The sequence below is a fragment of the Gavialis gangeticus genome, unplaced genomic scaffold (assembly GCF_001723915.1).
Source record: "Gavialis gangeticus isolate Ggan-Ray unplaced genomic scaffold, GavGan_comp1, whole genome shotgun sequence".
Taxonomy (NCBI): Eukaryota; Metazoa; Chordata; order Crocodylia; family Gavialidae; genus Gavialis; species Gavialis gangeticus.
Window position 1 is genome coordinate 36,619,515 of NW_017728998.1, and position 26,703 is coordinate 36,646,217.

The 26,703-nt window shown below is 41.4% G+C and overlaps 1 protein-coding gene across 4 annotated transcripts in view; it reads left to right on the forward strand.

Moving 5' to 3' along the window:
* The window catches only part of FTO (FTO, alpha-ketoglutarate dependent dioxygenase), a 491,290-nt gene that overhangs the window by 215,240 nt on the left and 249,347 nt on the right, over window positions 1-26,703 (forward strand). For all 4 annotated transcript variants that reach the window (XR_002095427.1, XM_019505721.1, XM_019505723.1 and 1 more), the window contains exon 8: window positions 24,212-24,336. Coding sequence is in view for 3 of the 4 variants with exons in the window: in XM_019505721.1 (XP_019361266.1) it covers window positions 24,212-24,336 (125 nt within the window). In the remaining variant the exon portion in view is untranslated. The remainder of the gene's footprint in view (window positions 1-24,211; window positions 24,337-26,703) is intronic.

Sequence of the window (26,703 nt, forward strand, 5' to 3'; positions counted from 1 at the left end):
ACACTCAAAAAGCCTGAGCCTGAATTGATTGAATCTTTGCAGGTTAATCTAACCTGGCTAGGCTAAATCACTTTGTAACTATACAGACATCCCAAACATGCAGGCACATGCCTGCAGTGGCTCAGACTGGAAGCCAGGGGGTGCTGGAGCAGCCCTCCCTTCTCTTCCACAGGGCTGAGCTGAAGGGGCATGGCCAGGCCCCAGCAGGATTAGAGAGGGGTCCCCCCACCCTTGATAATAGAGCATTTATCTGCTATGTTATCAGCATTTATCACTCCATCAGAAAACAAACACTCTCTCTCATTAGTTCAAGCTCTTAAACAAAGAAGGAATGGAGGGACATTGCCAGCTGTGCTGTTGATTGCCTGTGACCAGGGAGCCAGTGAACAGGAACTGAAAACAGGGGAGGCAGTTCATAGGCCAGTTCGTGGGTAGTAGTATAGCCTATTACTATACAATGGTGGGGACGCGTCGTACCCCACAGCTTCCCATCTCAGCCCGAACTGGTGCTCCCTTCCCTTACACCACTGAGACCTCCACCCAGACAAAACCCATTGTTCCACCCTCCACCCAGATGGAGCCCCTGGCACTGGGCTGTGGCAGCTGCCTGACACAGCTGCCAGCAACTGGGAATGGGAGCAAGGTCGCCCCCACCTGTGGTGTATGCTTCTTAGTGAGGTCCTGGAGTCCCAGGTGACTGAGCTCCAGGCCCAGGTAGGCAGACTTCGTACCATTAGGGTCCACAGCCAGGAGACTGATGACTAATACAATCAGGCTCTTCCCCTGAAGAATGAAGAAGAAAAGAAGGTGGCCAACAAGAAGACACCCACCTGGAGGTGCCTGGAAGATGGTCATCTCAAGCTCCAGGACATGCAGGGTTAGGTTTGATTCTCCCCTGGCCCTGCACAACAGGTATGCTCCCCTCACCATGCACAAGGAGGCTCCGATGGAGACACTGGAGGAGGAGGTGGGTGGTCAGCGAACTGAAACTCCCAAGAGGAGATGCAGGGTGATGGTTGTGGGAGATTCCCTCCTGCAGGGCACTAAGGGACCCATCTGCCGTCCGGACCCCCAGCTTGTGAGGTCTGCTGCCTCCCTGGAGCCTGCGTCCAGGATGTTGCGGAAAGGAACCCTATGGTCTCAACATCTTTATCAATGTTTTGGATATGGGGGTGAAGAGCTCACTGGCCAAGTTTGTGGACAACACCAGGTTATGGGGGAGCATGGTTGAGCTTGAAAATAGGCTGCAGATACAGGCAGACCTAGACAGTCTGGCAAGTTGGGTGGATCAGAACCAAATGAATTTCAACATTGAGACGTGTAAAGTGCCCCATGTGGGGACGAACAATCCATAACATACTTACAGGCTCAGTGGTGCCATATTGACTAGCACCACAACTGAAAGGGACCTAGGAGTAATACTAGACCATAGTATGAGTATGAGCCGTCAGTGCAATGCTGTAGCCAGCAAGACAAACAATACTATGGCATGCATCAACCGGCCCATCTCAAGCAAAACCAAGGAAGTTATTCTGCTTTACTCAGCATTGGTGAGACCACAGCTGGAGTACTGTGTCCAGTTCTGAGTTCCACACTTCAACAAGGGTGTGTAAAAGCCTAAAAAAGAGGAGGCTGAGAGGGGACTTGGTAGCACCTTACTGCTATATTGGGGGAATACATAAAGGGCTTGGTGAACAACTGTTCACCAGGGCACCCTTGGGGAAAACCAGGAGTAATGGCTACAAACTCCCGGAAGACCGTTTAAGGCTTAACACTAGGAAACACTTCTTCATAGTTAGGGTGTCCAGACCGTGGGAAAGCTCCCTGCAGAGGTGGTGCAATCACCTACCCTGGAAATCTTCAAAAGGAGACTAGACAGTCACCTTGCTGGGGTCACCTGACCCTCAGTTGTCTTTCCTGCTTAGTGCAGGGGAGCTGAACCCAATGATCTTGCGAGGTACCTTCCAGCCCCTAACAATCTCTGAATCCAAAAAGCCCTAATCTGACATTGTTGCCTCCCTCAGCATGGACCATAGCCAGCATGTGGTCTGCTAGCTAATGCTGAGGTGTCTGTGTAAGGTAGAGGGGATGGGGAGGGGAGGCAGAGAGCAGGAGGAAGCCAGGCAGACCCTGCTGTGCCCGCAAGTCTCTGCTGGAGCTGCAGCCAGGGAGCAGAGGTGAGGAGCCAGCCCTGCTGTGGAGCAGAGAACCCTGCCCAGCCCAGAGAGCATGCTGGGATGCTGGGGGAGTCTGATTTAACTTAAACCTGGAAGGGGTCTGAGACAGACATTGCATATACCAGTTTGACCCAGATCAGTTAAGTATGAGACTACATTCAACCAAGTTTATCTCAAACCAGTTTCAGCCATTTTCAAACCAGTTTATGTGCACTGAACATCTGTTCTGTTATAGGTTTAAACCAGTTTCTGATCGCTTAAACTGGTTTATGTGAAATCGTCTGTCCCTAGCCTTAAGATTTAAGTGTTCTAACTACTTTCTTAACTAAGTTTCCTCTTATAGAGTGGCACCAGAAAATTAATACTACTTGTGGTGATTTAATGCTTATTAGGCCACAGGCAGCTGTAGAGTGTGTGTAAAGTCAAGGAGAGTATAATTACTCATAGTTTCAATCTATGCCTGTTCTGTTGCGTTTTCTTTTCAAGCTCTCATCTGCTCAGCTTTCATCTTCTGAGAAAGACCATTAAATATAACATACCTGATTCAGCTTTCACTTAACCTGATGTAAATCAGCGGTTAGTGAATGAAATCACAGCAGGGTAACACCAAGTGTAAGTGAAATCAGGTCAGGCTCTTTTTGTCTGAGAAATGGTTAATGGATAAAAATAAAATAAGGAAAGAGAGTTCAAGCTGTAGGGAAAAGTGGGTGTGAGGACAACGACATTATACAGAATGTAACAGTATATTATATGAGCAGCCTTTGAAATATAATTTTTATGCTTTATGTGTTGTAATTTTCAGAATCCGTTCTATACATGATATGTTAGACCATGTTATAGGCATGATGATAATTTATCATTTTTCTTACCAAGCCTATATATCTTTCTGTTAATTTTAGCAACAGAAATAAATGCTATTTAGTGGCTCTTTTTGTTAACGGGATTAGTGTAGATATTTGAACTCTTAATTCCTGTGGTCTTGAAAAATGGCATTTTAAAGAAGTGTTTTACAACAATTATGATTACAGCATCATTCAGATATTTTTAAGAGCTTAACTCAGTGGAAAACTGACTTGTTTGTGTGGAAAAATATTGTATTTAAGTCAAAAGGACACATAAAGTTCTTTTCTCTGAAGAAGTTCTCAATCAATGAGAATGCACACAGTACTGGGGATAAAATAAACCTAATGTATTCTTAATCTCAGATAGGAAAGAAATTGAAATATGAAACTGCTCCCACTAGAAATGCTGTAAATCTTACAAAATATATAAGCTTTCTGTTTTGGCGTACATCAAAGCTGGGTGACTTGGGAGATTAAAATATGTTTTTAATCTTGGTTTGATGAGCAAAACTTTCACTATAATATTTATTATGAGAGGCTCTACTTGTGTTGCCTCTTCCCTTTGTTCTGTTTATATATGACTTCCTTTCTTCCAAAAAGTAGGAAGTATCACTTTCACAAAGCCAAAGGATATTGCAATGGTTTGTTCATTTAAGTGCAACTGTAGGCCCACGTGGCGGACACAAACTTTTATTTTATTGTCCTGGGTCCCAGAGGAAGAGCAGTGCTTTCTGATGGCTTCCCATGAATGCCTTTCATTTGTGAAGGAGTTTCAGTGGCTTACACTGGCTGTACAAAGATCAAACAGGCAGGAAAACTGTGGTTTTGAGAAACCTTGCCAATATCGTTGTTGTTTTCTTAGAAGTTTCATTTCTCTTGCTTTATTTTTTCAGGGCTATGCTATAAGAAATGGCTGTATTGACTGGTAAAAAGGAAAAAAGGGTGGTTTTTCGTAATATTATGTTTTATATTAATGTTTGTATCTCCCAGTTGTTATATTTTCGGGAGCATATAAAGAAAATAGCTAACCATAGTTGCATCTAATTTAGGGAGAAGGGTTTTTAATTGCACTGGAATTGCAGCCTACTGAAATTAAATTAAGTTAGAAGATATTCTGAACCCAGTCCTGCATTTCGATCCATTAGGACATGCCCTTATGGCCACATAGCTTTGTTTGCAGTCAGTTCAGCTCTGTGTGGATTTAAAGGACTGATTATACCTGTTCAAATGTATAGTGTTTCTATTTTTAGCTTTACAGATGTTTTATATTTTAAGATTTCTTTTTTCTTTCTCAACACTTAAAATGTTTATACAAAGGCTGAGAGAATGAAGGATAGATGATAGTAACCTCATATATATTTTAATGTGTTCTGCAAATTTGTAGTTTTACTTCCACATCTTCCAGGGTAAAATCTCCTATTTTTCATGAAAACTTTTAAAACATTTTTAAAGGAATTTTTGAATTAACACTAAATTAATATTAATTTTTGAATTAATACTAAAATGTTCCAGTTGAAGTAAAACATGCACCACCGTTAGAGGTCAGACGGAGCTGAAACTTGAACAGCTGTACAACAAGCATCCTAGATTGTTTTTAATTGTCTTCCTTTTCTCTAACAGCAGTAATTCTTGTTTATATTGTCAAGAACCTTTCTACTGAGCACAAGTGCACCATACTTTGAGGTCACATGCTTAACCCCATTGCATGGTTACAATGTAAATGGGAATCCTTTGTTTTTGTTAATGTGTGCTGAAGTAGTATACAAGGGAGATGCAAAGCAATGGCATTCACAAGACTTAAATAATTTATTGTAAAAGTGTCACAAAGGAGAGCATATTTTTGTCTCCATACCAGTTCTTTAACATTAGTCTTGTGTATCCAACAAGGCAGTTTATTCGTTTGTCGATGAGTAGAATTTTTGTCTGCCATTTTGCTCTTTTGACCTATGATACATTCTACTGACTTTACAGATTCACTTCAAAAATGCTTTCTCCCTTTCACTACTTAATATTTTCAAAATAGTCCAGCTTAAATGGACTAGTTTACCAAATCACACCTGTTACCATACTGACATACATCAAGTTCTATGCTTTTCTAAAACTTTAAACTTAAAAACAAAACAGTTTGAAAATAAAAACTTAAACATAATACATCAGCTTTTAACGTAGGTTAATATTTCATATGGCATGGCACCTCTTTACAATGTTTTTGATTGGTTAACAATGAAAAAATATGTATTTATAAGAATGCAATAATATTTTGTGCTTTCCTATCTGTTATGAACATTGCTATTCAGCCAATGTTAGTTTTCATGTTGAAGGAATATAGTTATCTTGTTCCTTTAAAAAAAGGAAATAATTTTAACTTGAAAACAAAACAGTTTGAAAACAAACATAATACATCAGCTTTAACATATAAGAAAGATACAAGATCTCATAATAGGCTTAAACTGGAAAAGAGATCACTATTCTTGGTAATTTTGTAGTTAGAGATTACCTAGTTGGACCTAAACTCAAAGACTTTGGGGAATTTTAGATCCTGCTCTTGACTCAAACTGTGGTTCATGTCCATCCCTAATGTTATCCATTTAGGCATGTAATCATTCATTCAAATTAAGACTCAAAACAGGAGACTCTTGGAATTTTTGGATCTCGAGTTTAATTTGTTTCAGATCTGTTCTTGTGGTACTCACTTGCCCATCTCATCAGTTGGAACAAATCAGTATATCTCCATCCGAATCGCTATATAAACACAAAAGGCTTGTATGCAGCAGTTTCTCTGTGTGTACTGAATTTATGAACACTGGATGAGGCAAAGGGAGCTCAGTATCTCTAGAAGATGAACCAATAATACATGCTTATCAAAGCAGAATATTGTAGTTGTAGTTTAGTAGGAATTCATGCCAACAGCAATAGTACTTTGTGAGTTTCAAATTGTGTTAATCAGGATAGAAAATTGTTTTTTGTTTACCAGCTTGCAACTGAGGGAAAAACAGGTACAGTTCTCTCATGTGAAAACTTTCCAACATGAAGTTGGAAATGAAGATGCATGCCATGACAATAGCCTGTTTTTCAAGGTAGATTTTGAAACATTTTGTCTAAATATAATTGTTATATTTTAGGATGGAGACAGAGACAAATTTGCATTTGACTTGGATTTTTAGCTTCTGAGAATTGATCTGTAAACTTCTGCTTTCTGTTTCATTAGTATTAGATAGTGGTGCAGCCAACTAGATCTAATTACTGCTGGGCACAAGAAAAGTTGCTGAATTGAATAGCCATAAAAATGTTAACAGGATGGCATCTGCCAACCTTGAAAGACATTTTTAAGCAGTGAGGAAAATTTTGATTTCTGCTGTATTGTAAAGGTTTTTTAAAATAAATATTCCTTCAAAAAGTATGTGCTTGAAGCAGAAACATTAAATGCACATCATTTTGAGCCACAAAAATAACCATATAAATATTTGCAAACTTAAAGTGTTTTAAAAATAGAATCCATTTCCTAATGAAAATTTTAAATTAGTTTAATTGGTTACACTAATTAGATTTTATATAGAAATCTAAAAGGAAACCCCCCCAAAAAAGTACCCTTAAAAGTATATAGATAGTTGCATTATTGGCCAACTGGCTTTTTGGCAATTTGAGGTTTCTTTTTTGTTTTTTGTGCACGTTTGAATGGAATGGATTACTGTTAGCATAGCTTGTATCTTGTATGGACTGTTTTTAATACTCTCTGCTCAGATTTTACTTCCTTTACTGTTATGGAAAGATTCATGATAAAATAAGATGTGAACTGGACAGGTATAATACTGCAGTATAAGCAGACAATAGGTTGGGGATATCTATAAGGACCAAGAGTGTTAAGGTATGAGAGGACGGGGGGCTAGATTCTGGGTCTTATACAGCTATTTTGCATCACTCTGGCAGCATAAATGGGCCATAAAACTTCTCTCACTGGACAGCTGAGAAGTCTTCCATTATGGGATATCCCTGGAAGGCTGTGGCCATTCTGTTCTAAGATCCCCAGCCGGCACAAGGAATGTTCTAATTTGTGCCAGTCCCATGATTCTGAGGAGCATCAAGATATGGTGCATGTCCCTATTTGCCTCTGCCTTGAGGGATTCTGCTTCACCTGAACAGTAGGCCCTGTATTTTATATTTTATTTATGTTCAAGTGATGACTAGGGGTCTGCTTAAATCATAGTTAGACTTACCAATTTTACAGGTTGGTTGCAGCATAGAAAGCAAATTCCATGGACATTTCTTGGATGTGCTGTGGTGGCCCCACTCCTCAGTGCTGATTGGCAGAGAAGCTCTGTGGGGAGGAGGGACAAAAGGGGGCAGTGGCTCTCTTTTGTACTGCCCTTTGTGCCTCCCCCCAGCCGGTGCCTTCCCCTCCCAGGTGGGCTGCAAGGCTGGGCTGCAGCAACAGTGAGGACTGCTGGCTCCCAGTGGGGAGCCAGCATTTGATTTTTTTTATTAAGGTTTTTTTGGGGGTTGATTCGTGGACAAACCCAGATTTTGTGGTTTCCATGAAACTGCGGTTTAAGTAGACCCGTAGCGATGACTGAGTGGTGACACTAAAACTGAGTGAATAATAGTGTAACCTGTTCAGCAGATTTTCCTCCCTTAGGTGATGAGCAGATCTTGGACAATTCTTTATTACTCCCAGTCATTAGCTTTAATCTTCAGAAGTTTGGTCTTCATTATGAATATTTAAGCTTTTCTCTCTGTTGGTTAAAGAGGACATGATTCTGCTTTTGTTTCCTGTCTGGATGATCTATATAACTAAACAAAATAAAACAGATTGTGAATTTTGAAGCAGAAGTTACAAATTTGATACTTTTGGACTTTCAAATATAAAATTCTGCTTTTTCAAATATTTATGTAGGAGCATGTGAATATTCATGGAAGGTGAATATGACAAGATCACGTAAGTTGGGGCTTAATTTGAATTTAAATGATTTTAATTTTACTTTGGAAATATTTTCTCACTTACATTTTAATTGATGTGTCAGTGAGAGAATGAACGTTCTTTCAAGAATGAAAAATGTATAAGAACCATTTTTCTCAATGAAATATATTAGTTTTTAGGCCCCATTTTTTCCTGGCTGAGTACAGTGGGAAAGAGAGCAAGAGTGAGCAAAAACCCATGGGACTGGGGTCAGGAGGAAAGCATGAAGCGGAAGTAGCCTCTTGCTTGAAATGACCAGTAACATGCCTGCCACAGTGACAACCAGAAATCTTAGGTGTATGGTGCCAGAAAAGCAAGACTAGACTGAACAGCATCAGTCAGTGGAAAGCAGTCATTCTACACAGCAGACTCCCTCCAGGGCAGCATAACTGTGTCACACTGGCATTATTTGTGACCAGTGGCAATTCCCATCTACAAATTTTATAAATCATAGAGAATCCATAAATATGTAACATCTCGTCCATGTCAAGGGAAATGTTTGTGTTTGCTGGCATTATGTCAGTGGGGTGGAGGCTTTTGTGAGTACTAACAGACCAGTATCTGCAGCAAATGCAGTTCGATTGTTAGAAGGAGTATTGGCCATATTCATGATTGCTCCTTTATTGTATCAAACCTAGTTCTTGGTGAGCTTGATATAGTCCAACAAAGGTTACAGTTTTGTATGGAGCAAAGTAGATGGTACTGAATTCATTTCTCATTTTTAACAAGGAATGTTTTTTACTGGTGTTTGGGGAAAAGATGTTTCTTCCTTCTGCAGGTAAGTAAGTACACTTGATCAGATGTATCAATCAAAATGAAAACCACATTTGTTTTACTATGAGTTAAACCTCGACAGAAAGCAACTATCAAAAGAGATGACAATCCACTTTTGGATAAAAAATGGCATTAGCTAGACTGTCTCCAGGACATATTCTGCAGTAAACAGCATTTGGTGCTTATCCTATAGTCAATGAGCTGAATATCAAGATTTTGGGGACCAAGGTTTTCAGAGTCATCATGGCACTGCTAAGTTAACATGTGCTTATAATTATAGTGAGAATGAAGCAAAGGTCCTTCTGGTGCAAAAGAAAGCAGCCCTTACCATTTTACTACAAGTCCATCCTCATAGCTATAGCCATGTTAGGACACGCAGTCAAACAGATCTAGCACTCCCATTCATTGCCCTCCAGCTATCATATTAGAAAAGGATGGAAAGGTACAGCTCAATGCAGCATCAGAAAGAATAATATTCTTCATAAAGTATGCCATTCTTAGAAAGAACACCAAACACTTGAGCAAGCAGCAGCACAAATGCCACTTCTGTTTGTGTGATGGGTTTTTTTGTCAATGTGTAGGGAAGGTGATATACTGAAGATGACAAAAAGATTAAATAAAACGCACAATGCCCAGTACTGGAGGTTTTAATTATTTTAGATAAAGGAAACTATTAATACATCTCTCTGTACATTATGCCACACTTTCTTCTTTTAACTCAAAGCATTTTTGAAGACATAAAGCTTCATATCTTGTGTGCTGATTTATGCAGAAAAAACATGTAAGCCTTATAAAGCAACCCAGATGCCTCCCCATTACATACAGCCAACAGAAATACTCCAGTTTTCTGAAGACAGATAATCACAAATTGAGTCCAACAGTGGCATCGTACTTCAGACTCTAACAAATGCATCGGAGATCAGATGATCACTAGAAAAATGTGGATCTGTATCTAAGACTGGAGTCTGAATATCACAAATCACTGAAATGGGTTCAGGAAGTTTGATACAGGTTCATTTCTAGAAACAGGGCTGGCACTAGGGTAAATGGCATCCTGGGTGAACTTGTGTTTTGGCACCCTTTGTTTGAGTTTAAGTGTGTAGTAATATTAGTGAAAGTTTCAAAAATAAAGTCCTGGGGTGAGCTGCTGGGCTGGATCAGGAGACTTGCTTCTCCATGTGCAAGCATGGCTGCTGCTGTGCAAAAGCAAGGTGGGTGGACTGGAGCAGGTGCCACCCTGCCCACATGTGCCCAGCCTGGCTTCTCCTGAGCAGCAGTGGGAGGCAAGGGGTGGGCTGGGTTGGGCATTGCTCCTCCTGCTTGGGGCAGGGATTAGGTGGGATTGGACGGGGAGAGCGCTGCTGTGAGTGCAGGATGCTCATGTGTATGCATGTGTGTGTGTGTGGGGTGCCCCCCTTGACAATGGCGCCCTGGGCAGTTGTTCACATCGCCCACCCACAAGCTGGCCCTGTCTAGAAATATTTGACAGTGAAGCCAAAATGAGGGCGTGAAGGTAGCTTTTGGAAGACAGAATAAAGGTACACTTATCTCCAGGATAGTTTTGCTGAAGGCAGTGAAATTATGCCAAAAATTGATTTGACCCAGCAGGTGTTCATATTGCTTGTTTTTATTACTGTATAGTTGTGTTTAATTACTAGCTACTAACTTTGGGCTTTGAAGATTGTGATTCTTTTTTTATCTTTTAGAATCATGCATTTAGGTGCTAATAGATAACTCCTAAAGTTTGGTCCTATTGGTTTATGTATTGTGAAAGAAAGAAAAAGAGAGAAAAAAATCCAGGAGCTTTGGAGGCTCTTTTCGACAGATAAAATCATGTCTGAAAAGTCTTTTCTATACCTGTAACAAACCTATTCTTTAAAACTGAGAGCTCACTTGGCAGTGACTAAGGCTCTCAGCAACTGCTGAGTTAGCTGTATATGCTGCACCATCCCAACATTTGATATTACAAAATGTGGGCTATCTAGAGTAAGCATTAGTAAAGTGTTCACTATGCATCCTAGCTCAACAGTTTTCAGCAATAGTAAATTATCACTCAAGCATACGCTGCTGTGGCAGTTCTTCAGCCCTTAAGTGCTCAGAGTAACAGTGTTTGCATGTGACCAAAAAAGGGAAAAAAGAGGTATATACAAAGGAGTGAATTATAACAAAGACCGCTTTCTGCTTCAGTTCTTGTTCAGAAAACATATGTTCAGCCGTGCAGGCAGCAGTTGGGTTAAAGACGCACTGTAGGATTGGAAACAAAAGGCATGCTCTTTTCTTGCTTTCACAATATTTTCAAACATATTCACTTGTTAGGGACTGGCCTGTCAGCTGGATCTTCTTGCTAGTGTGATTTCTTTTTCCCGTTTCCTTTCAAAAGCCTTCCCTCCCCCCACGATGTTTTACACTTCATATAATCCAGTATGCTTGGTAGGCCCACATCAGGCTTTGTGTTGTTGATGTTTTGGAGGCAGAGGGAGAATCTGGCTAATGGGTAGCCTTTCACTTTTGCATACATCTGAAGGTGCTGAGCCACCCTTATTGGAAACATCTTGAGGGGCTCAGTCATTCTTGCTTTGTGTGGTGGGTTATACTTCACCTTTTATAGCATTGCTGAACAAATTAGTGGAGCAAAAATATTTAAAGTGGTGATCTTTATACACCACATTTTAAAACAAAGTCTAGAAATCTTTGAGACCCATTAACTACATTGGAATAACTTAGGTAAAAAGACTAACTAAAAATTCTGCAGTTTTCAGATGCCAAAAATAACCTGTAATAAGTTAGTCTCTACTTTTGCTTAGATATTTTTATTTGTACTTCTGAAAAGGATGTTATTAACTTTAATTGTATGAAAATACTGCATGATTCACTTCCTGCTGCCCTAAAAACTTGTTTTCTCTTTACCTATCACAAGCAATAACCACCAGAAATTACAAATTTGATTTTCAAATGGAATTGACTTGCATTAAATTTATGTCTAGTCCACACGTGATGGCTATTTTAGCAGCAGTGTTTAAAAAAAAAAATAGGAGGCAGGGTAGATTTGCACCTTACAGACTAACTAGTGCGTGTGTGTGTGTGTTCCTGGAAGCTTGTGCTCCATATATATGTAAGCACAGCACAAGCTTCCATAAACATACACACATACATACATAATTTGATCAGTCTTTACGGTTCAAGTCTACCCTGCCTTCTATTTGATTTCAGATAAACATCTTTTTACTCATAAAAATAACTTATACTAGCAAATAATACAAATGTAGATGCAATCAGACTAATTTTAAATAACTCATTCCAGGATAATTTATCTCCCTTCCTATGCGGGAATACCAAGTTTTCTTGTTTTAACACTATGGCTATAGTTAAAAGGGTACAACTTTCTAGTATAGACAAGGCTTTAGGCTCCTTTGAAAATCTGTCTGTATTATCTACTCTATATGTAGGTTTTGCCAGGTCAGACCTTTCATCCATCAAATCCAATACTCCTCTTTTGTTGTGGTCAGCCCTGAATACTTCAGTGAGAGGCAGAACTCCTCTCTCTTAATGCATTAAGGTTCCAGTTCAGTGAAAAACTGAAGTACGTACCTAACTATAAGGACTAGGGTTCTTCTTATTGTAGTCAGTGACACTAATTTAGGCATGTGTTTAAGCACTTTGCTGAACTGGAGCTTCAGCTGGTTGCATAGTAATGTGTAAGAGGAGAAAATGCTTAACGTTAGTGCCAGTCATCCCATACCTTGGAACATGAGATTCTGTTACTTTATTCTGAAAAAAGTACAGAGTTTATATATTTATCATAATGCTATTCAGCTTTTAAATTTTTTTTAGTAAACACAGAATTTTACTGAATCCACACAATTGAATTTAATTTTATAAATAGTCACTTTTTGTCCCTTCCTGTGTCCATCTGTTGCTTATATTTTATTCCCTCTTGAATTGTGCAACTTAAAATATGACAGTGCTTTTCCTGGGAAGTACAAAAGGGAGAATAGTTATGGAACTGTATGTTGGCTTGGGCTTCTCATATGCTGTATCCCATTGAAATACTAAATGGGTTATTAGTTGAATTCAGCAGCATGGGAAATTACCACTGATGAACACTCAGTGAATGGGATTTCCCACATATGGTTCCTCAGAATACAAGGATAATTTGGACATCTAGAAAATCCACATACAGAAAAAATTCCATGTAACTATTTTCTAAAGGAAGGTGCCAACAAAAGCATTCCTGCCAAATGATGTCAAAATTGTCAAAAGATCTGTGCAAAGGCGGATTAAACTTTTTAGCACTGTCATTTTGAGAGCCTTGAAAGGGAAACATTATTTAAACATTTTTCTTTGACTGAATTTAACTGTCTGAAAAGTTGTTAATGGTAGATAAAACTAATATACTGTAGTTAATGATAGTGACATATATTCCAAATCTACACCTTTTTCTTTTCATAGAGTTCTTTGTCAGACACGTGTGAGAATAGCACAGCTTTAAAATAAATTGGCCTTCCTTCTCAGATGAAATTTGATGATTTGTCTCCAGTCTGATAAAAGAAAGCATACATTAGAATATTGTTTTCTTTCAGGAATTTTTAGTTTTGTTTTATAGGCTCTTTAAAGGTAGATGATGTTTTAGATGTTGTAGTGATTTCTGTGGCTCTCAGGAAGAAAACAGTTAATAATAATTTCTTTCCTTTCATCTCCCTTGAGTCTGCCTTCATTATAGTTTGCATATAGCAGCTAGTAAGAGTAGAATGTACTGAACCTTAAACAAATCTATTAGGATCACCATGGCAAGAAACTTGGAAAATGTCAGGAAAAACGAACAATGATTTTGTAAACCCTCCAAAGGTCAGAAAAAGGCTTTCAGTAAGTATGCAGAGGCTAGAAATCAAATCCCATTTCCTATCATAAGAAACCAGTTGTTTTAGCAGCAGTGGTTAATGTACTGTATGTGAAAGATTTAAGACTAGTTGGAAAGCTTTGCTTCTGTTTTATTAGGCTGCTATTGAAAAGCCAACAGCATAACTTCAACTAGGTGCTTTGAGATTTCTTAATGGGCTGTCAAGGGCAAGACACCAGGTCTGTGCTATACTAGCTCTTTCCTGTACATTAAAACAACAGGGGCCAAATGATCATATACAGAAGTATGAATTACTTGATGCTTTCTCTGTTCCATATGGTCAGCCATGTCTTTGGCAATTAATCATGTACAGAATCAGTTGAGTGCTCTCTGAAGCATTGAAGTCAACATTTAGTTGTACCTGTGCCAATGGGGGCAGAGGGGGTTGCAGGTGTAAAATAGCAGGATGAAGAGCTGCTGGCGCCACAGCCTGAGCAGCTGGCTTCTATAAACAACACTTTTTTCTTCTTCACCTTTTTTTCCTTTTTTATTTTATTTTATTTTTTATTTTCTTTGACAAAAATGAGCAATTTTTCAATATCATCCAAAACAAACGTGGCTGAGTGAAACTTTGATATCTAGCATGGTGGACTAATAAACAAAAGGCTAACAGTTGAGTTTAATATGTTCAAATTGTTAGGCGGTAACTTAAAACATATTGCCTACTTCCAATGGGTTTCACTGTTGGAAAAAAATCATTGCTTACAAACTAGTAGCAAGTTCTCTGCTGAACCCCAGTGAAGTCATGTTAAACAAGCATCTCTTGATAGATTTCAAGTTCACTTTCCATAAAAGCCACCATGTTCCAGTTGTACAGACCGACATCAATATCCTTGCTGAGTAACAGTATTTTAAATTAAAATAATTAGTAGGACTTAAAGCTTGTTCTTACAGATTTATTAACACCAGATTTTTTTTTTTCTTTCTGTATTAGGTATTGATTATTGACAGTTGACTTCTGCCCTCACATGGGAGAGATTAGTAAGGCCTCAGAAGTTTATCTTGCTAATCTATTTAAAGATATAATGAGTAAATTAAATCTTTATTTGGTGAAAAGCTCGTTTGTTGACCAAATAAAGTGGGGTTAAGAGACTAAATGTCCTAAATGCCATTTCATTTCAGACTTAAAGTCTGGTTTGTTTGACAGAATATTGGGCATAATGTCTCTGACTATGCAGCACTTTTCTAAAAAACTCAGTCAAAGAAGAAAAAATCTAGCTTTAGAAGAAGTAAAATGTACCCATCTATTTTTTTCCATGATTTAACGTAGTCGTAGTAGCATATTCATGCTGTAACTTGGGCCATTTTTACACATGCTCCAGGATGCAGCGCCAGGCACTTTAATTAGCGTCTATATGTTTCTTGTTGCATGTGTAGGTAGGACCAAATGTCTTATTATAACCATGTTCCAAAACCAAGGTCTAGTCCTGGTAAGACTGGCAGAAATATGAGAATTATGTATGTGTGTTTCACATAAGGGACAAGATAATATAACACAGTTGGATCCAATTTTATCATATGTTGTTGTTTTTAGTAGTGGGAGCTGAAAGAAAAGGATGCTGTTCTGTCTCAAAATCTTTATAGCTAATGGGTATGGGGGCAGGGAAGGTTTTGATTGCTGCCTTTTCGGTCAGTGGAGCTTTATACTGAACCCTGCTTTCTTACCAGGAAGAAGGCAAAGTATGTAGTTTCCTAATTTTTTAATTTAGTACATGGGCCAGTTTGGCATCTGGTGTAAATTGAAATGGCTGTGTTCAAATCAGTGAAGCTGTGTTGATTTACTATCAGCTAAGCATCTGGTCCATTTTTCAAAGACCAGATACTTGGGGTGGATAGGACTTTTCCTAGATAAATTCCAACATAAAGCTCTAGTAGTACTTCAAAAAAGACACCCTGCCCAATAAGACATCCAGTGGCTTCTCCATAGATGCAGGTTGTTATCTCTTTACTGAAGTTGTCTAGGTTATGGTTTTGCCAATTCAGGAAATGGAGGAAAGAAAGTTTCAACAATCTTTAAACATTAGCACCCTCAAAAAGCCTCTGCTAACAGAAGGATGAGATAAGGCAGGCTGGAGGGCTGCTTGCACTGTTTGTTTATTTGACTGCCCTGTGGTCCCAAGTGTATTGAAAAAAAAAATAAAGCTGGTGTTGAGTTCAGTTTAGAAAGGTAAAGTCTTCACTCAGCATCAGGCAAAGGGGGGCCTCAGTAGACAATTATCTGTCATTAAAGATCATTAAAAGAATTGAGACACAGGGTCAGCCTTTCTTTGATAGGAGGTGCAACTATAAGAATGTTCAAAAGAAGGCTGTCCCTGCCCTTTAGTACAGGGATGGTATTGGTTGGATTTTCGATGGATTTTTATCAGTGTTGATGTGAGGAAATGGCTTTCCCAGCTGATAACATCTTTGACTGAGTTTTTGAACCATTGACCTTTTTCTGTTAGGGTATATTGTGTACCCCTTTTTACTATCTGTTGAAAGTAAATCGTAAGTGAGGTAAATGCACAAAGTATCTTGCAAGAGTTGGGCATGTTATGTTTTATTTTGCTGTAAAATGTTGCAGTGTTATAATTTGGGAATCTTTACTGAGAGCACAAGGATAGGACATCTTTCAGAAACAACTATGAACATGTGATGTACTAAATTGTGTGCTCGTATCCAATATCAATTGATTGGCTTCAGGAATCTTGGTTCAGGAGTAAGTCAGTTAAATTGTTTTGTAATGTTGTTTGTTGCTTAATAGTGCTGCTTCACTGCAGAGGTAGATGCATTTGCAACCAGTGGGTTTTATAAGGTTTAATTAGTAAATCTGTATGAAACATGAAAGGTACAACTGAGGAGGAAAATATTATTAGTATGACCATTACTATATTTTCATCATAGAAGCACTTATAAAACATGCTCAAACAAGCCTTCTGATTTCAGGGGCTTGAGAGGGTTAGTGCATTACCTGACATGTTCTGTTATGTTTGTGTTTTTTAATGGTGTAGTACATTTCTTTTCTCAGTATAAATTGCTGCAAGAAAATTGAAACTTAGGGCAAATTTACTATATAACTGTAGACACATTTAGGTAGTGAAAGAAAAGTATATGGAACCAACTTGAAATTTGACTAGGTGTCAAGGACCTTGTTTTTGAGTCTCTTATATGGCTGCATCTCCAGCACTACAGACTGTTAGGTGTCTTGTAAAAACATTGCTTTGGTTTGGATTCTGAGGGAAGACTATTGCTAATGGATCACTGACATTACCACTTCCTGCTGAACCCTCCCAATACAAACCTCACCAGTGAGAGAGGCCATCATGAGGTATGATGCATGTTGTATTACAAGTGATATGGCTGTAGTTTGATGCACAAAACCTGACTGAGTCAAACATGTTATACATAACTATTTATAAAAATACAGACTTTAGCAAGTATAGTTATCTTGAAGGTAAAGTCATGTGTGTTCCTAACAGCAAAACAGTCGAAGTCTCTGCTGCTAATGTTGGCAGATCCCATAGGTCAGATTCTTGGCAGTGTCAGAGTTCCTCCCATTACTAATGTAGAAAAGGATTGGTGAGGTGTTTTAAGCTTCTGAGCCTCCCTACTACAAAAATCTATTATGAACTGATTCAGCTATCTTCAAAATTTAGAGCAGACCTGTTGCAGTTCACAGGATTGCTATAAATTGCGAAAGGCTGCAGTGGATCTCAGGGATTGCAGGAGTGGGGAGAGGGTACTGGTATGCAGGCTGCACTGGTGCCACATGGGCTCCTGGACAATTTCTCACCACATGGCAGTGGGAGAGGTGGCTGCTGGGGCCTGTGGGCTTCATGAGGCTTGGCACTACTAGTTGGACAGCACTCCAGAAACTCATAGTATTATCTGGCCATTGGGCTGTTTTCTGGTGTTAGAGAGGAGGCTGCAAATCTGGATAGATATGTGGTGAGAATAGCCTTTTCTTGCATATAAGCCTCTTTGACTTGTTTCCTAAATTATGGGTATAAATAGACATTCAGTTGCAGGAACTTAAGCGTTTCCAGGCAATTTGAAACGTTAGGAAAATATGGTGAGAAGGTTGGGGAGGTGTACAGACGTTGACTCGAAAGCAACAAAATCACCTCAAAGGTGCAGTCTGCAGCCAGAAGGCAGTGGGGAGCTGCTCCTTTGCTGTTCCTGCCCCCACAGCAGACAGCCTGTCTCCAGTTGATGTCATGTGGGAGAGGTGGGGCAGTGCTTGCAGCCCTAGGAGCTGCCTTGGGACTGAATCAGTCCCCAGCTCCCTGCAAGAGGGTGAAAGAACAGGAGGCAAACAGAAGCTGTACTTGCAGCCCCAGGGCAGTGCCCTAGGCTGTCGAGCACTGCCTGGAGTTGTCGATTTAGGGGCAAGACATGGCCTCTGCCCCCCACCCCCCACACACACACTTGTGGGTAACCCACGGGGATTGTGACTGTGGGGGGTGCCATGGCCCCTGTGGGAAGAGGAGCTTTTCCTGAAGTTCCTGTAGGATAGGGGGCAGCTCTGGACTTCGCTGCTCACCCTGCATCAGCCGGGGCTGTTCCCAGGCTCCGCAGCTAGAGCACTGGCTCTTGCCAGTGTTGTAGCCAAGGGGAGAGGGCTGCTTGCCATAGCTTTCAGGGCATAAGTAAGAGCCTATGGTTTGGCAGCCATGGCAGTACTCCATGGGACTCTGCCCCAATAGAGAATACTGAGTCAAAGGAAACCTTACAGCCCGTAGAACTAGAACTCTGCTGGCCATGAAGCCTCCCCCCTGAGTAGTCCCACAATCAGAGGATTGGCAGGACAAGGCAGGGGGCAGTGGCACTGGGATGTGGGGAAAGGAGAGCAGGGGGTTTGAGATACTGGGGTTTCTAGGAAACCTGTCCTGCCAGTTGAAAATGCACAGGAGTTGCCCTTGATGCTAAATAACTCCTCTTCCTGGAGAATTTTCTGTTTGAAGCAGCTAACATTTTGTGGCAGAATCATTATATTTTTTTCGCCACAAACCACTGGAATGCCTGTATACCCTCTGTTTGTGGCCCTAAAAGGGTGAATTTCTTGCTAGAAATGTAATGCCCACCTATGACCTGTATAATATTGGGCAGACATCTTGCAATCTGCCACACTTTCCCATAGCAATTCCCATCTCTCAGGACTGGAGGATCCATGCAAAAATAGGGCTCTTCTGAGAAAATCTAGCTACACTTCAGAAGTAAAATGGGAAGTGTATGCTGTGCTCCACTACAAAAAGGTCAATTCCTCTGGTGCAGAAAATGAAGGGTTATGCCTTCACTACAGACAATAGCAATAAAACTAAGTAATGGTGCTACTCCAAAGCCATGGTGTACTGGGTTTTCAAATGTATTAGGTGCCTAAAGATGTAGGTAGTCACCTAATGACATTTCAACACTCCTAAACTGATTAGCTACATAAATTCTATAGATTATAATGGGACACCACTTGGTGTTAGGTGCATAATTCATATATAGGGTATTTTTCAACATCCCACTAGGCATATAGGGCACCTAAACACATGCCTGATGACTGCTACAATGTGTGTTAATTAGCACACAGAGCAGACTCAATTAATTGAGTCTGCTGGAATAGGCTAAATGGCATGCTCCAGCAACCTTGGTGTCTCATGTATTCAGCATCTCAACTCTTCAGAATGGTGGCAGGATGTGGTTTAACACCAATAAGTAAGCTTTAGTTAAAGCAACCCCACCTCCATTTTCAAGTGTGGGACATTGAATATACAAGATGCTGAGGGTGCTTTAATTAGAGCCGCTCTAATTAAAGTGTTCCCCCTCTTCTTTCCTGTGGAGCACATCTAGAGATGCCCGTATATCTGAAAATCTGCTCCAGCAAGGCTGATTCTTACTCACATACTCTCCTGTCTCTTTTGTAAAGCCAGCCATACATTGCCCTTCACATTCTTATTTTGCATATTGAATTCATGCACTTGGCCTTTTGAATAAATACGTATATTAGCTGCTTGAAAAGGGGAGAGGGAGCTGCTATACCCTGAACAGTAGTTACGATGTAACTATTGTGTCTGCACAGTCTTATAATACTGCAAGTCAGGTAAACCACCCTTACTTTCATCCTGAATGAATCACTTTTGTTACATTTGTATTGCTACAGGATTGTGCGGATGAAACAATTACACTGTAATAGTTTGTTTCAGTATCCTCTGATATGTATACAATTGTTACATTTGTCTAAACGTTAGTTCATAATTTTCCCAGATACTGGAGCTTTAATTGCTTCTTCTGCTTTCCCTGCTCCACTGTAGGGCACGCTGTTGTCTTCATGCCATGCAGAGTTCCCTTCCAAGTTTGGAAGATTGGACCAAAAGAAATCCCATGAGTGTGCCCTTCTAAGCTTGAACAGCTGCTCTCGAGCAGCTTGGGGCTGCGTGATCCTTGCTCAGGGTTTGTGTTTTTCCATCTGCCAGGTGCTGTCTTCGAAGGGAAGCACCCGTTGCTTACCTGCCTCATCTTGTTCTTAGGAGTAGATGCAAGAGGTTCCCATTTGATTCAGACTCACTTGGAGGTGCTCCGTACAGATGTCCTTAGGGCTCTGCCTCCCCTACACCCCTTCCATGCACCAACCCTATGGTCTTTGGTGTGTGTCGTAGGACCCTCCCGTGCCCTGCTCCTAGGGGGTTATAAACTTAAGGGGGGAGGTGTGTTGCAGTGCACTGAAGTGCCTGCTCCTAGAGAAGGACAGATGTTGGTTGCTGGGGCAACCACAAGGGTCAGCTGACCAGGAGGGGGCAGGGCCTGGCCTATATAAACAGCCTAGGCTGAGGCCATAGGCAGTTCTCCTCTGGCAGCTGAGAGAGTAGGAGCTCTGTGGAAGCAGGGAGTTCCCCGGTTTAACATCGAAGGGTGAAGGAGCACGGTTGCAGCATTGCAGCCTATAGAATCTGAGGGCCTGAATTAGCTCCCGTGTGAGGAGACCAGGTGGAGGAAACCCTGGTAGGGATTTGAGAAGATAAACTACCAGATGGTTTAGGGTCCTGCTTCAGCCAGGAGGCTTATTTTTGTGTTGCAGCTGATTGGCTTATGGTTTTGCTTTGTCGTTATACCAGAGGACCGGGTGAGGCTATAAGGGGTTGGAGGAGGCCTCATAGGAGCTCCCCAGTAGTGTGGGGGTTCCAGGTGCCAGAGAGGGCACAGCAGTCTGAACCTAGGGCCAGGTAAGGCCAAGGCCGCCTGAGCCGGACAGGGATCATAGACCTCAGAAGGGGGTCTGGGGACCAGGCACGGCTAAGGCCACCTGAGCCCCAATTACGAGAAGCCCCAGGGTAGACACACAAGAATAGAAGCCTCAGCGAGGGCGTACAAGAATAAAAGCCCCAGGGAGGGCAAGCGCACTGAACGAAGCCCCAGGGAGGGCGTATAGGAATATGAAGCCCCAGGGAGGGCGTATAGGAATATGAAGCCCCAGGGAGGGTGAGTGCATAGAGGGAAGCCCCAGAGAGAGCAAGGGCACGGAGAAGGGCCCCGGTGTGGGCCACTAGGAGAAGACAGGCCCGGAGAGCATCCACGAGAGCGCAGGCACTAATAACTGACTCACCAACGTCCGGTACATCTGAGAGGCTTGGGGCATGGTATAAGGGGTGGTAGGAGCCACGCACAGCCCATAAGGCTGGGTGCACCAGATTGACCTACACGGAACAAGGGCTAAGATAAATAAGAGCACCGTGTCCAGGAGGTAAAGGAAAGGCAGCCTCCCTTATAATACTTTGGTCATCAAAGACAGGGCAGGTGAGAACAAGGGTGCTTGACTGCCAACTTGGCACGGTAGGGGGCGCCAGGAGAGATCACGGCCGCTCCTGGATCCCCGCCCTGTGACAGTGTGCAACTGATGACCTTGGCTCATCCAAGTTCCAGCATGCAGCGTCACCCCGATTGGGTCTTTTGTAGGTACCTGCTAGGTTGGTTGGCCTGTGCAGTGGCTGTGGGCACACTAGAGGATGACAAGTTACTGTCTGTCATGCTCGGCCTGCAAAAGCTCAAAGAATGGTCTTGCTTCCCGTGACCATTGCCCTGGGTCAGACAGGCCAGCCAGCCTGGCCAAAATGGTCTTCCACCCTGGAGTCCCTGAGAGCTCCTGGCTTCTCAGTCCTGGCATGGGTAACAACTCTCTATCCCAGGTCCTGGCAGTAATTAACAAAATAAAAGGCAAAGGCAGGGAGGCAGTGGTTTTTCCTCCCACTCATATGTTCCTGAGATTGGCTGGGCCCTTGGGCCTTTGGTCTCACTCTCTTCTCTGGTCCAGGGAGTCACTACCCTGGGAGGCAGAATCCTCTTCTGGACTGTCCCTGGCATGCCCGGGCTGTAACATGGCTAGGTGTGCCAGTCAGGAGCACACAGCTATAGTGTTGCTACTACTCCCCATCATTCCCTCTGCAGCCAGCTTTTGTAGCTGGCTTCCAGTGCCGGCTGATGACGTCATGGCTCCATATGGTCCCAGCTGCACCTATAGTTTACTAATGAAATGCACGGGCGGTGCTGCCCACTGCTTCCTGGGTCATGGCTTTTTCCGAGCCATCTCCCTGGGTCTTTGGGCTTCCCCCACCACCTTTCTGCCCCCTGGGCAGGGGTCTCCAGCCCCTCGGGCTTGTCGCTTTGTGAGTTTCAATAAGGACAAGTGCCAAGTCCTGCACTTTGGATGGAACATTCCCGTGCACCAGTATGGACTGGGTGCTTCCTGGGTGGGCAGCAGCTCTGCAGAAGAGAATCTGGGGGTTACAGTGGACAGTAAGCTGCATATGAGCCAACAGTGTGCCCTTGTTTCCAAGAAGGCTAACAGCATACTGGGCTGTATTGTTAGGAGTGTTGCCAGTAGATTAAGTGAAGTGATTATTCCCTTCTATTCAGCACTGGTGAGGCCCCATGTGGAATATTGTGTCCAGTTTTGGGCCCCCCACTACAGAAAAGATCTGGACAAATTGGAGAGAGTCCAGCAGAGGGCAACAAAAATGGTTTAGGGGGCAGGAGCACATGATTTATGAGGAGAGGCTGAGGGAACTGGGCTTATGAAGTCTGCAGAAGAGAAGACTGAGAGGAGATTTAATAGCAGCCTTCAACTACCTGAAGGGGGGTTCAGAAGAGGGTGGAGCTAGACTGTTCTCAGATGATGGAACAACGAGCAACGGTGTCAAGTTGCAGCAAGGGAAGTTTAGGTTGGATATGAGGAATAATTTTCTCACAAGGAGGGTAGTAAAACATTGAAACAGGTTACCCAGAGAGGTTGTGGAATCACCATCCTTGGAGGTTTATAAGACCTGGCTAGACATAGGCTTGGCTGAGATAATCTAGTTGGGGATGGTCCTAGTTTGAGCAGGGGTTGGACTAGATGACTTCCTGAGGTCCCTTCCACTCTGAAATTTGAGTCTGTGCAATGGGATAAAGTTTGTACTGTTCATGGGCTATACTAAGCAAACATGGCAGTGTATGGCTATAAAATGTGTCTGCCTCAAATTGAAGTATAATGTGGTCTCCAGGGACTGAGTGTTATCTTGGTTCAAAGATGACTGAATTTCTTTGTATGGATACTTTGTGACTATATGTACTTTATTCCAGACACTGAAGAGTTAGTCCGTTATACCAGGACGATCCAGCTTCTGAGTAGTTGGGGGCCATTACCTCACAGGCTGCACCAGCAGTGGCCAAGGGCCACTGCTCTAGGCTGCATCGTGTGTGCGTGCAGGTGCTTATTCCCCACCCCTCCTGCACTGTGTGCACATGCAGGCATCCCCTACTGTTGCAACCACACATGGCTCCCCTACCTCACTTTCAGCTATCCATCTGTGGATTCCCATAAGGCACCAGGCCACATGGAAATACAGGATGCTAGTTGCCTCAGCACGAAGGGCTATGTTGTGTCATCCCACCCTCTGAGGAGTATGGAGTGAGAGCTGGAGGAAGTAGGGGGAGCCAGAATGGTAAAGGCAGTGGCAGCTGGGTGGGAGACTGGGGGCCACATGATACTACTACAGCTGGGGGCCACATAATAACTTCACAGGCCACGTGCAACCCATGGGCCACTAGTTGGTCAGCCTCCAGTTATAACTATTGTTTTGTTGCTAATTTACTGTAAACTTGTGGTTATGTGGCGGGGGAGGTGAAAACAGGCTTAGCACTTTTAATCTAACTTTTTTTTTACAAAGATACACTATATAGATTGAATTATTCAGTGTTAAAGAAAAGCCAGTGTTATTCTGCAAGTGTTAAAGGAAAAAATATAACAGAATTATTTTTAATGCTCATACAGAAAACACAAAAGAAAAGGAATTGTATCTTGAAAAATGCACAGTATCTTGTGTTACTTAAGGCAGCGAGACGTTAAGGTTTACCTTATGTGCCACATACATTGATTAAATACCAAATATATGGTGGCCATTTTTGACCATCATTTACTGTATTGATTTGTCAGCAGTGGAACTGTAATAAAAAGCCATTGATTTACTGTCCTTATTTGCTTATGGGCTTTTTTATTATTAATTTTATGCTTTGTTTCCTATTTTCTGATTATAATTTTTATGCTGCTGTTGTTTTTTTCTTTTTTAAGACGAGCCTGGTGCTCACTGAAGTTGGAAAAGAGGAATGTACCATGGAACAAAGGAATGAAATAGTGAGCTGCTTCTTACCATTTCTTACTGAACGACAAGAGCTACGCAAAGAATGGACAGCAAGGTGAGAGCCCTACGGAAAAGAAACATATAGCTAGGCCTTGAAATTGCGCGCGCGCACACACACACACACACACACACACACACACACACATGCACACGCGCGCGCGCACACACACACACACACACCCCTGTCCTTAGGGGCATGCAGGGTCCAGGGCATATCAGCCCTTGCTGTGCCAGGGGGTGGTGAGCAGCCAGAGCACAGAGTGGGTGGGGAGAGCGGGGTGGCAAGCAGCAGGAGCATGGAGCCAGCAGTGGCTGCGGCAGGGCCTATATGGTACTGTCCACCGGGCCCTCCAAAAAATGGGGCCCAGGATGGTTGCCCTGATTCACGCCCCCCACTTCCCGAGACAGCCCTACACACACGCGCACACACTTCACAAACTCAAAAACACAAAGAAGAAGTTGACATGTTTTTGATATGCAAGTTGTACTGTTTACTAGTCTAGTAATGTTTCTGTCTGAGTTTAATAACCATATGTTTCTATATATGATCTCACAGTATTGCTGCAGTAGTTTATTTAATTGAAACCCTGATAAACAGCATATCCCCTGAAAAGAATGCACCCAACTTAATCATACTTCATTCAAAAGAGGTTTTACCGACTCTTCCAATAAATAATACTTGCTGGGATACCATGCTGATAAGTGCAATTTAAGAACCTAAAAAAGAATAGACAGTATTATTGTCTGAATTCTACAAGTAGTTGCATTGCTGTTAATGCTTACACATATGCACAATCTAAATATCACCAGTGGGAATTCATATAATAGTGTCAGTGGGAGATGAGACTAGAGTTGAAGGGTAGGATGGGGGAAGAATTTCCTGCTCTCCACCTTATTCAAATGGCTTACATTATGTGTTTGACAGTGCTTTATGTATTCGACTACTGCTTCAGTATGGTCAATTTCTTCTGTTGTTGTGTGCACGGAATTTTTACACAGCAACAAAAAAAGACAAAAAATGAGAGAGCATGATAAAATAAGGGAAGATACAACTGTCGATTGACAAAAATAGATTAAAGGATTCCAGGATATGTATAGTGGATACATTTTTTTAAAAAAACAGGTATTTTTTTTTAGTTTATAATGAAACTATAACTATGGTCAACTCTAGAGAACATAATTAGCGAAATGCATTTCAGTGACAATGAATAAATAATACTTTCAGCTGCTTATAAGTACTGTGCCTGTTCTGGTAAGCTGGCCTATTCACGAAAAATGAAAATTCACTAAAATAAATTTCCATTGTATGCTGCCATGGTTTGCTTCATGGAATTGCCCTTCCCTTTTAAGGCTGCTAAATAACTCACTCTTCCTTTAGCATGCTCAGATTTATTTAAATGTATGTATACTACTTATACATGTTTTAATAATATTTTGCTCTTGCTTTTTGAGGATCAGTTAAATGTAAAGACCTACTGTAATTGTGGACCAAATTCTACTCTTGTATATGTACGTATGTACTGTTAAACTCAATAGGAGTCCTGTCTTTGTATCCAAGTTCTTATTAGCCCAACATATATATTCTGATGAGATTATGTTGATCAAGGTCATTATTTATTGGTGTGGTTTATTTCCAGTGGGCTGTGCCAAAAAGAGATTATTATGTATATTTTTTATGGCTACAGAAAATTCTGGGCAATTGACTTCTGTTTCAAAAAGTTAGTGGTGGCTATGAAACCTGGCTCTTGATCGGGTTTCCTGTATTTATTTTAACTGTTGTGTGACCTCTAGAAACTCCTGGGTTTAAACACACCAATGTAGTAACACTTATTTGAACAAATTAGGAGCCTTGTCTGATAAGGTTTATTTTAGTTGGTAGAAAAACAGACATTTTGATATCAATTAGTTTCAATCTTAGAATGGAAATTACCTCATGAAATGTAATTTGCTAGCTAGTACTTCGTACTATTCCTCACGTAATGTCACTTGACTTTCCAGTTAGTTTCCACCTCTCCAAAGAACTTTAAGCAATTTTTGTTTAAAATATTGGCTCCAGTATTTAAATATTGGATTTAATATAATTATTATGACTAGTAGTAATAGTAGTAAATAATCTAAGTGATATATGGTTGTGTTGTAAATTAGGAAAACACTAAGGGCTTTTCTTGGAATATATCACTTCAATGGGGAGAAAAGGGGGGCCTTTCCAGAGACAGGTCAGCAATAAACAGTTGTAACAAATGGTATATCTTTTTAGTCTTCATTTGATGTAACTGTAATTTTCCAATATACCAGCAATCATGACAGTAGTGATTTGTTTAAAAGGAGTCTGATTACATTGTTTCTGGCCTTTGCGTACAACTAACAGTTTAATTAGAAGCTGGAGCCAGTATTAAAGGGGTACTATGTTTCTGCCTGGTTA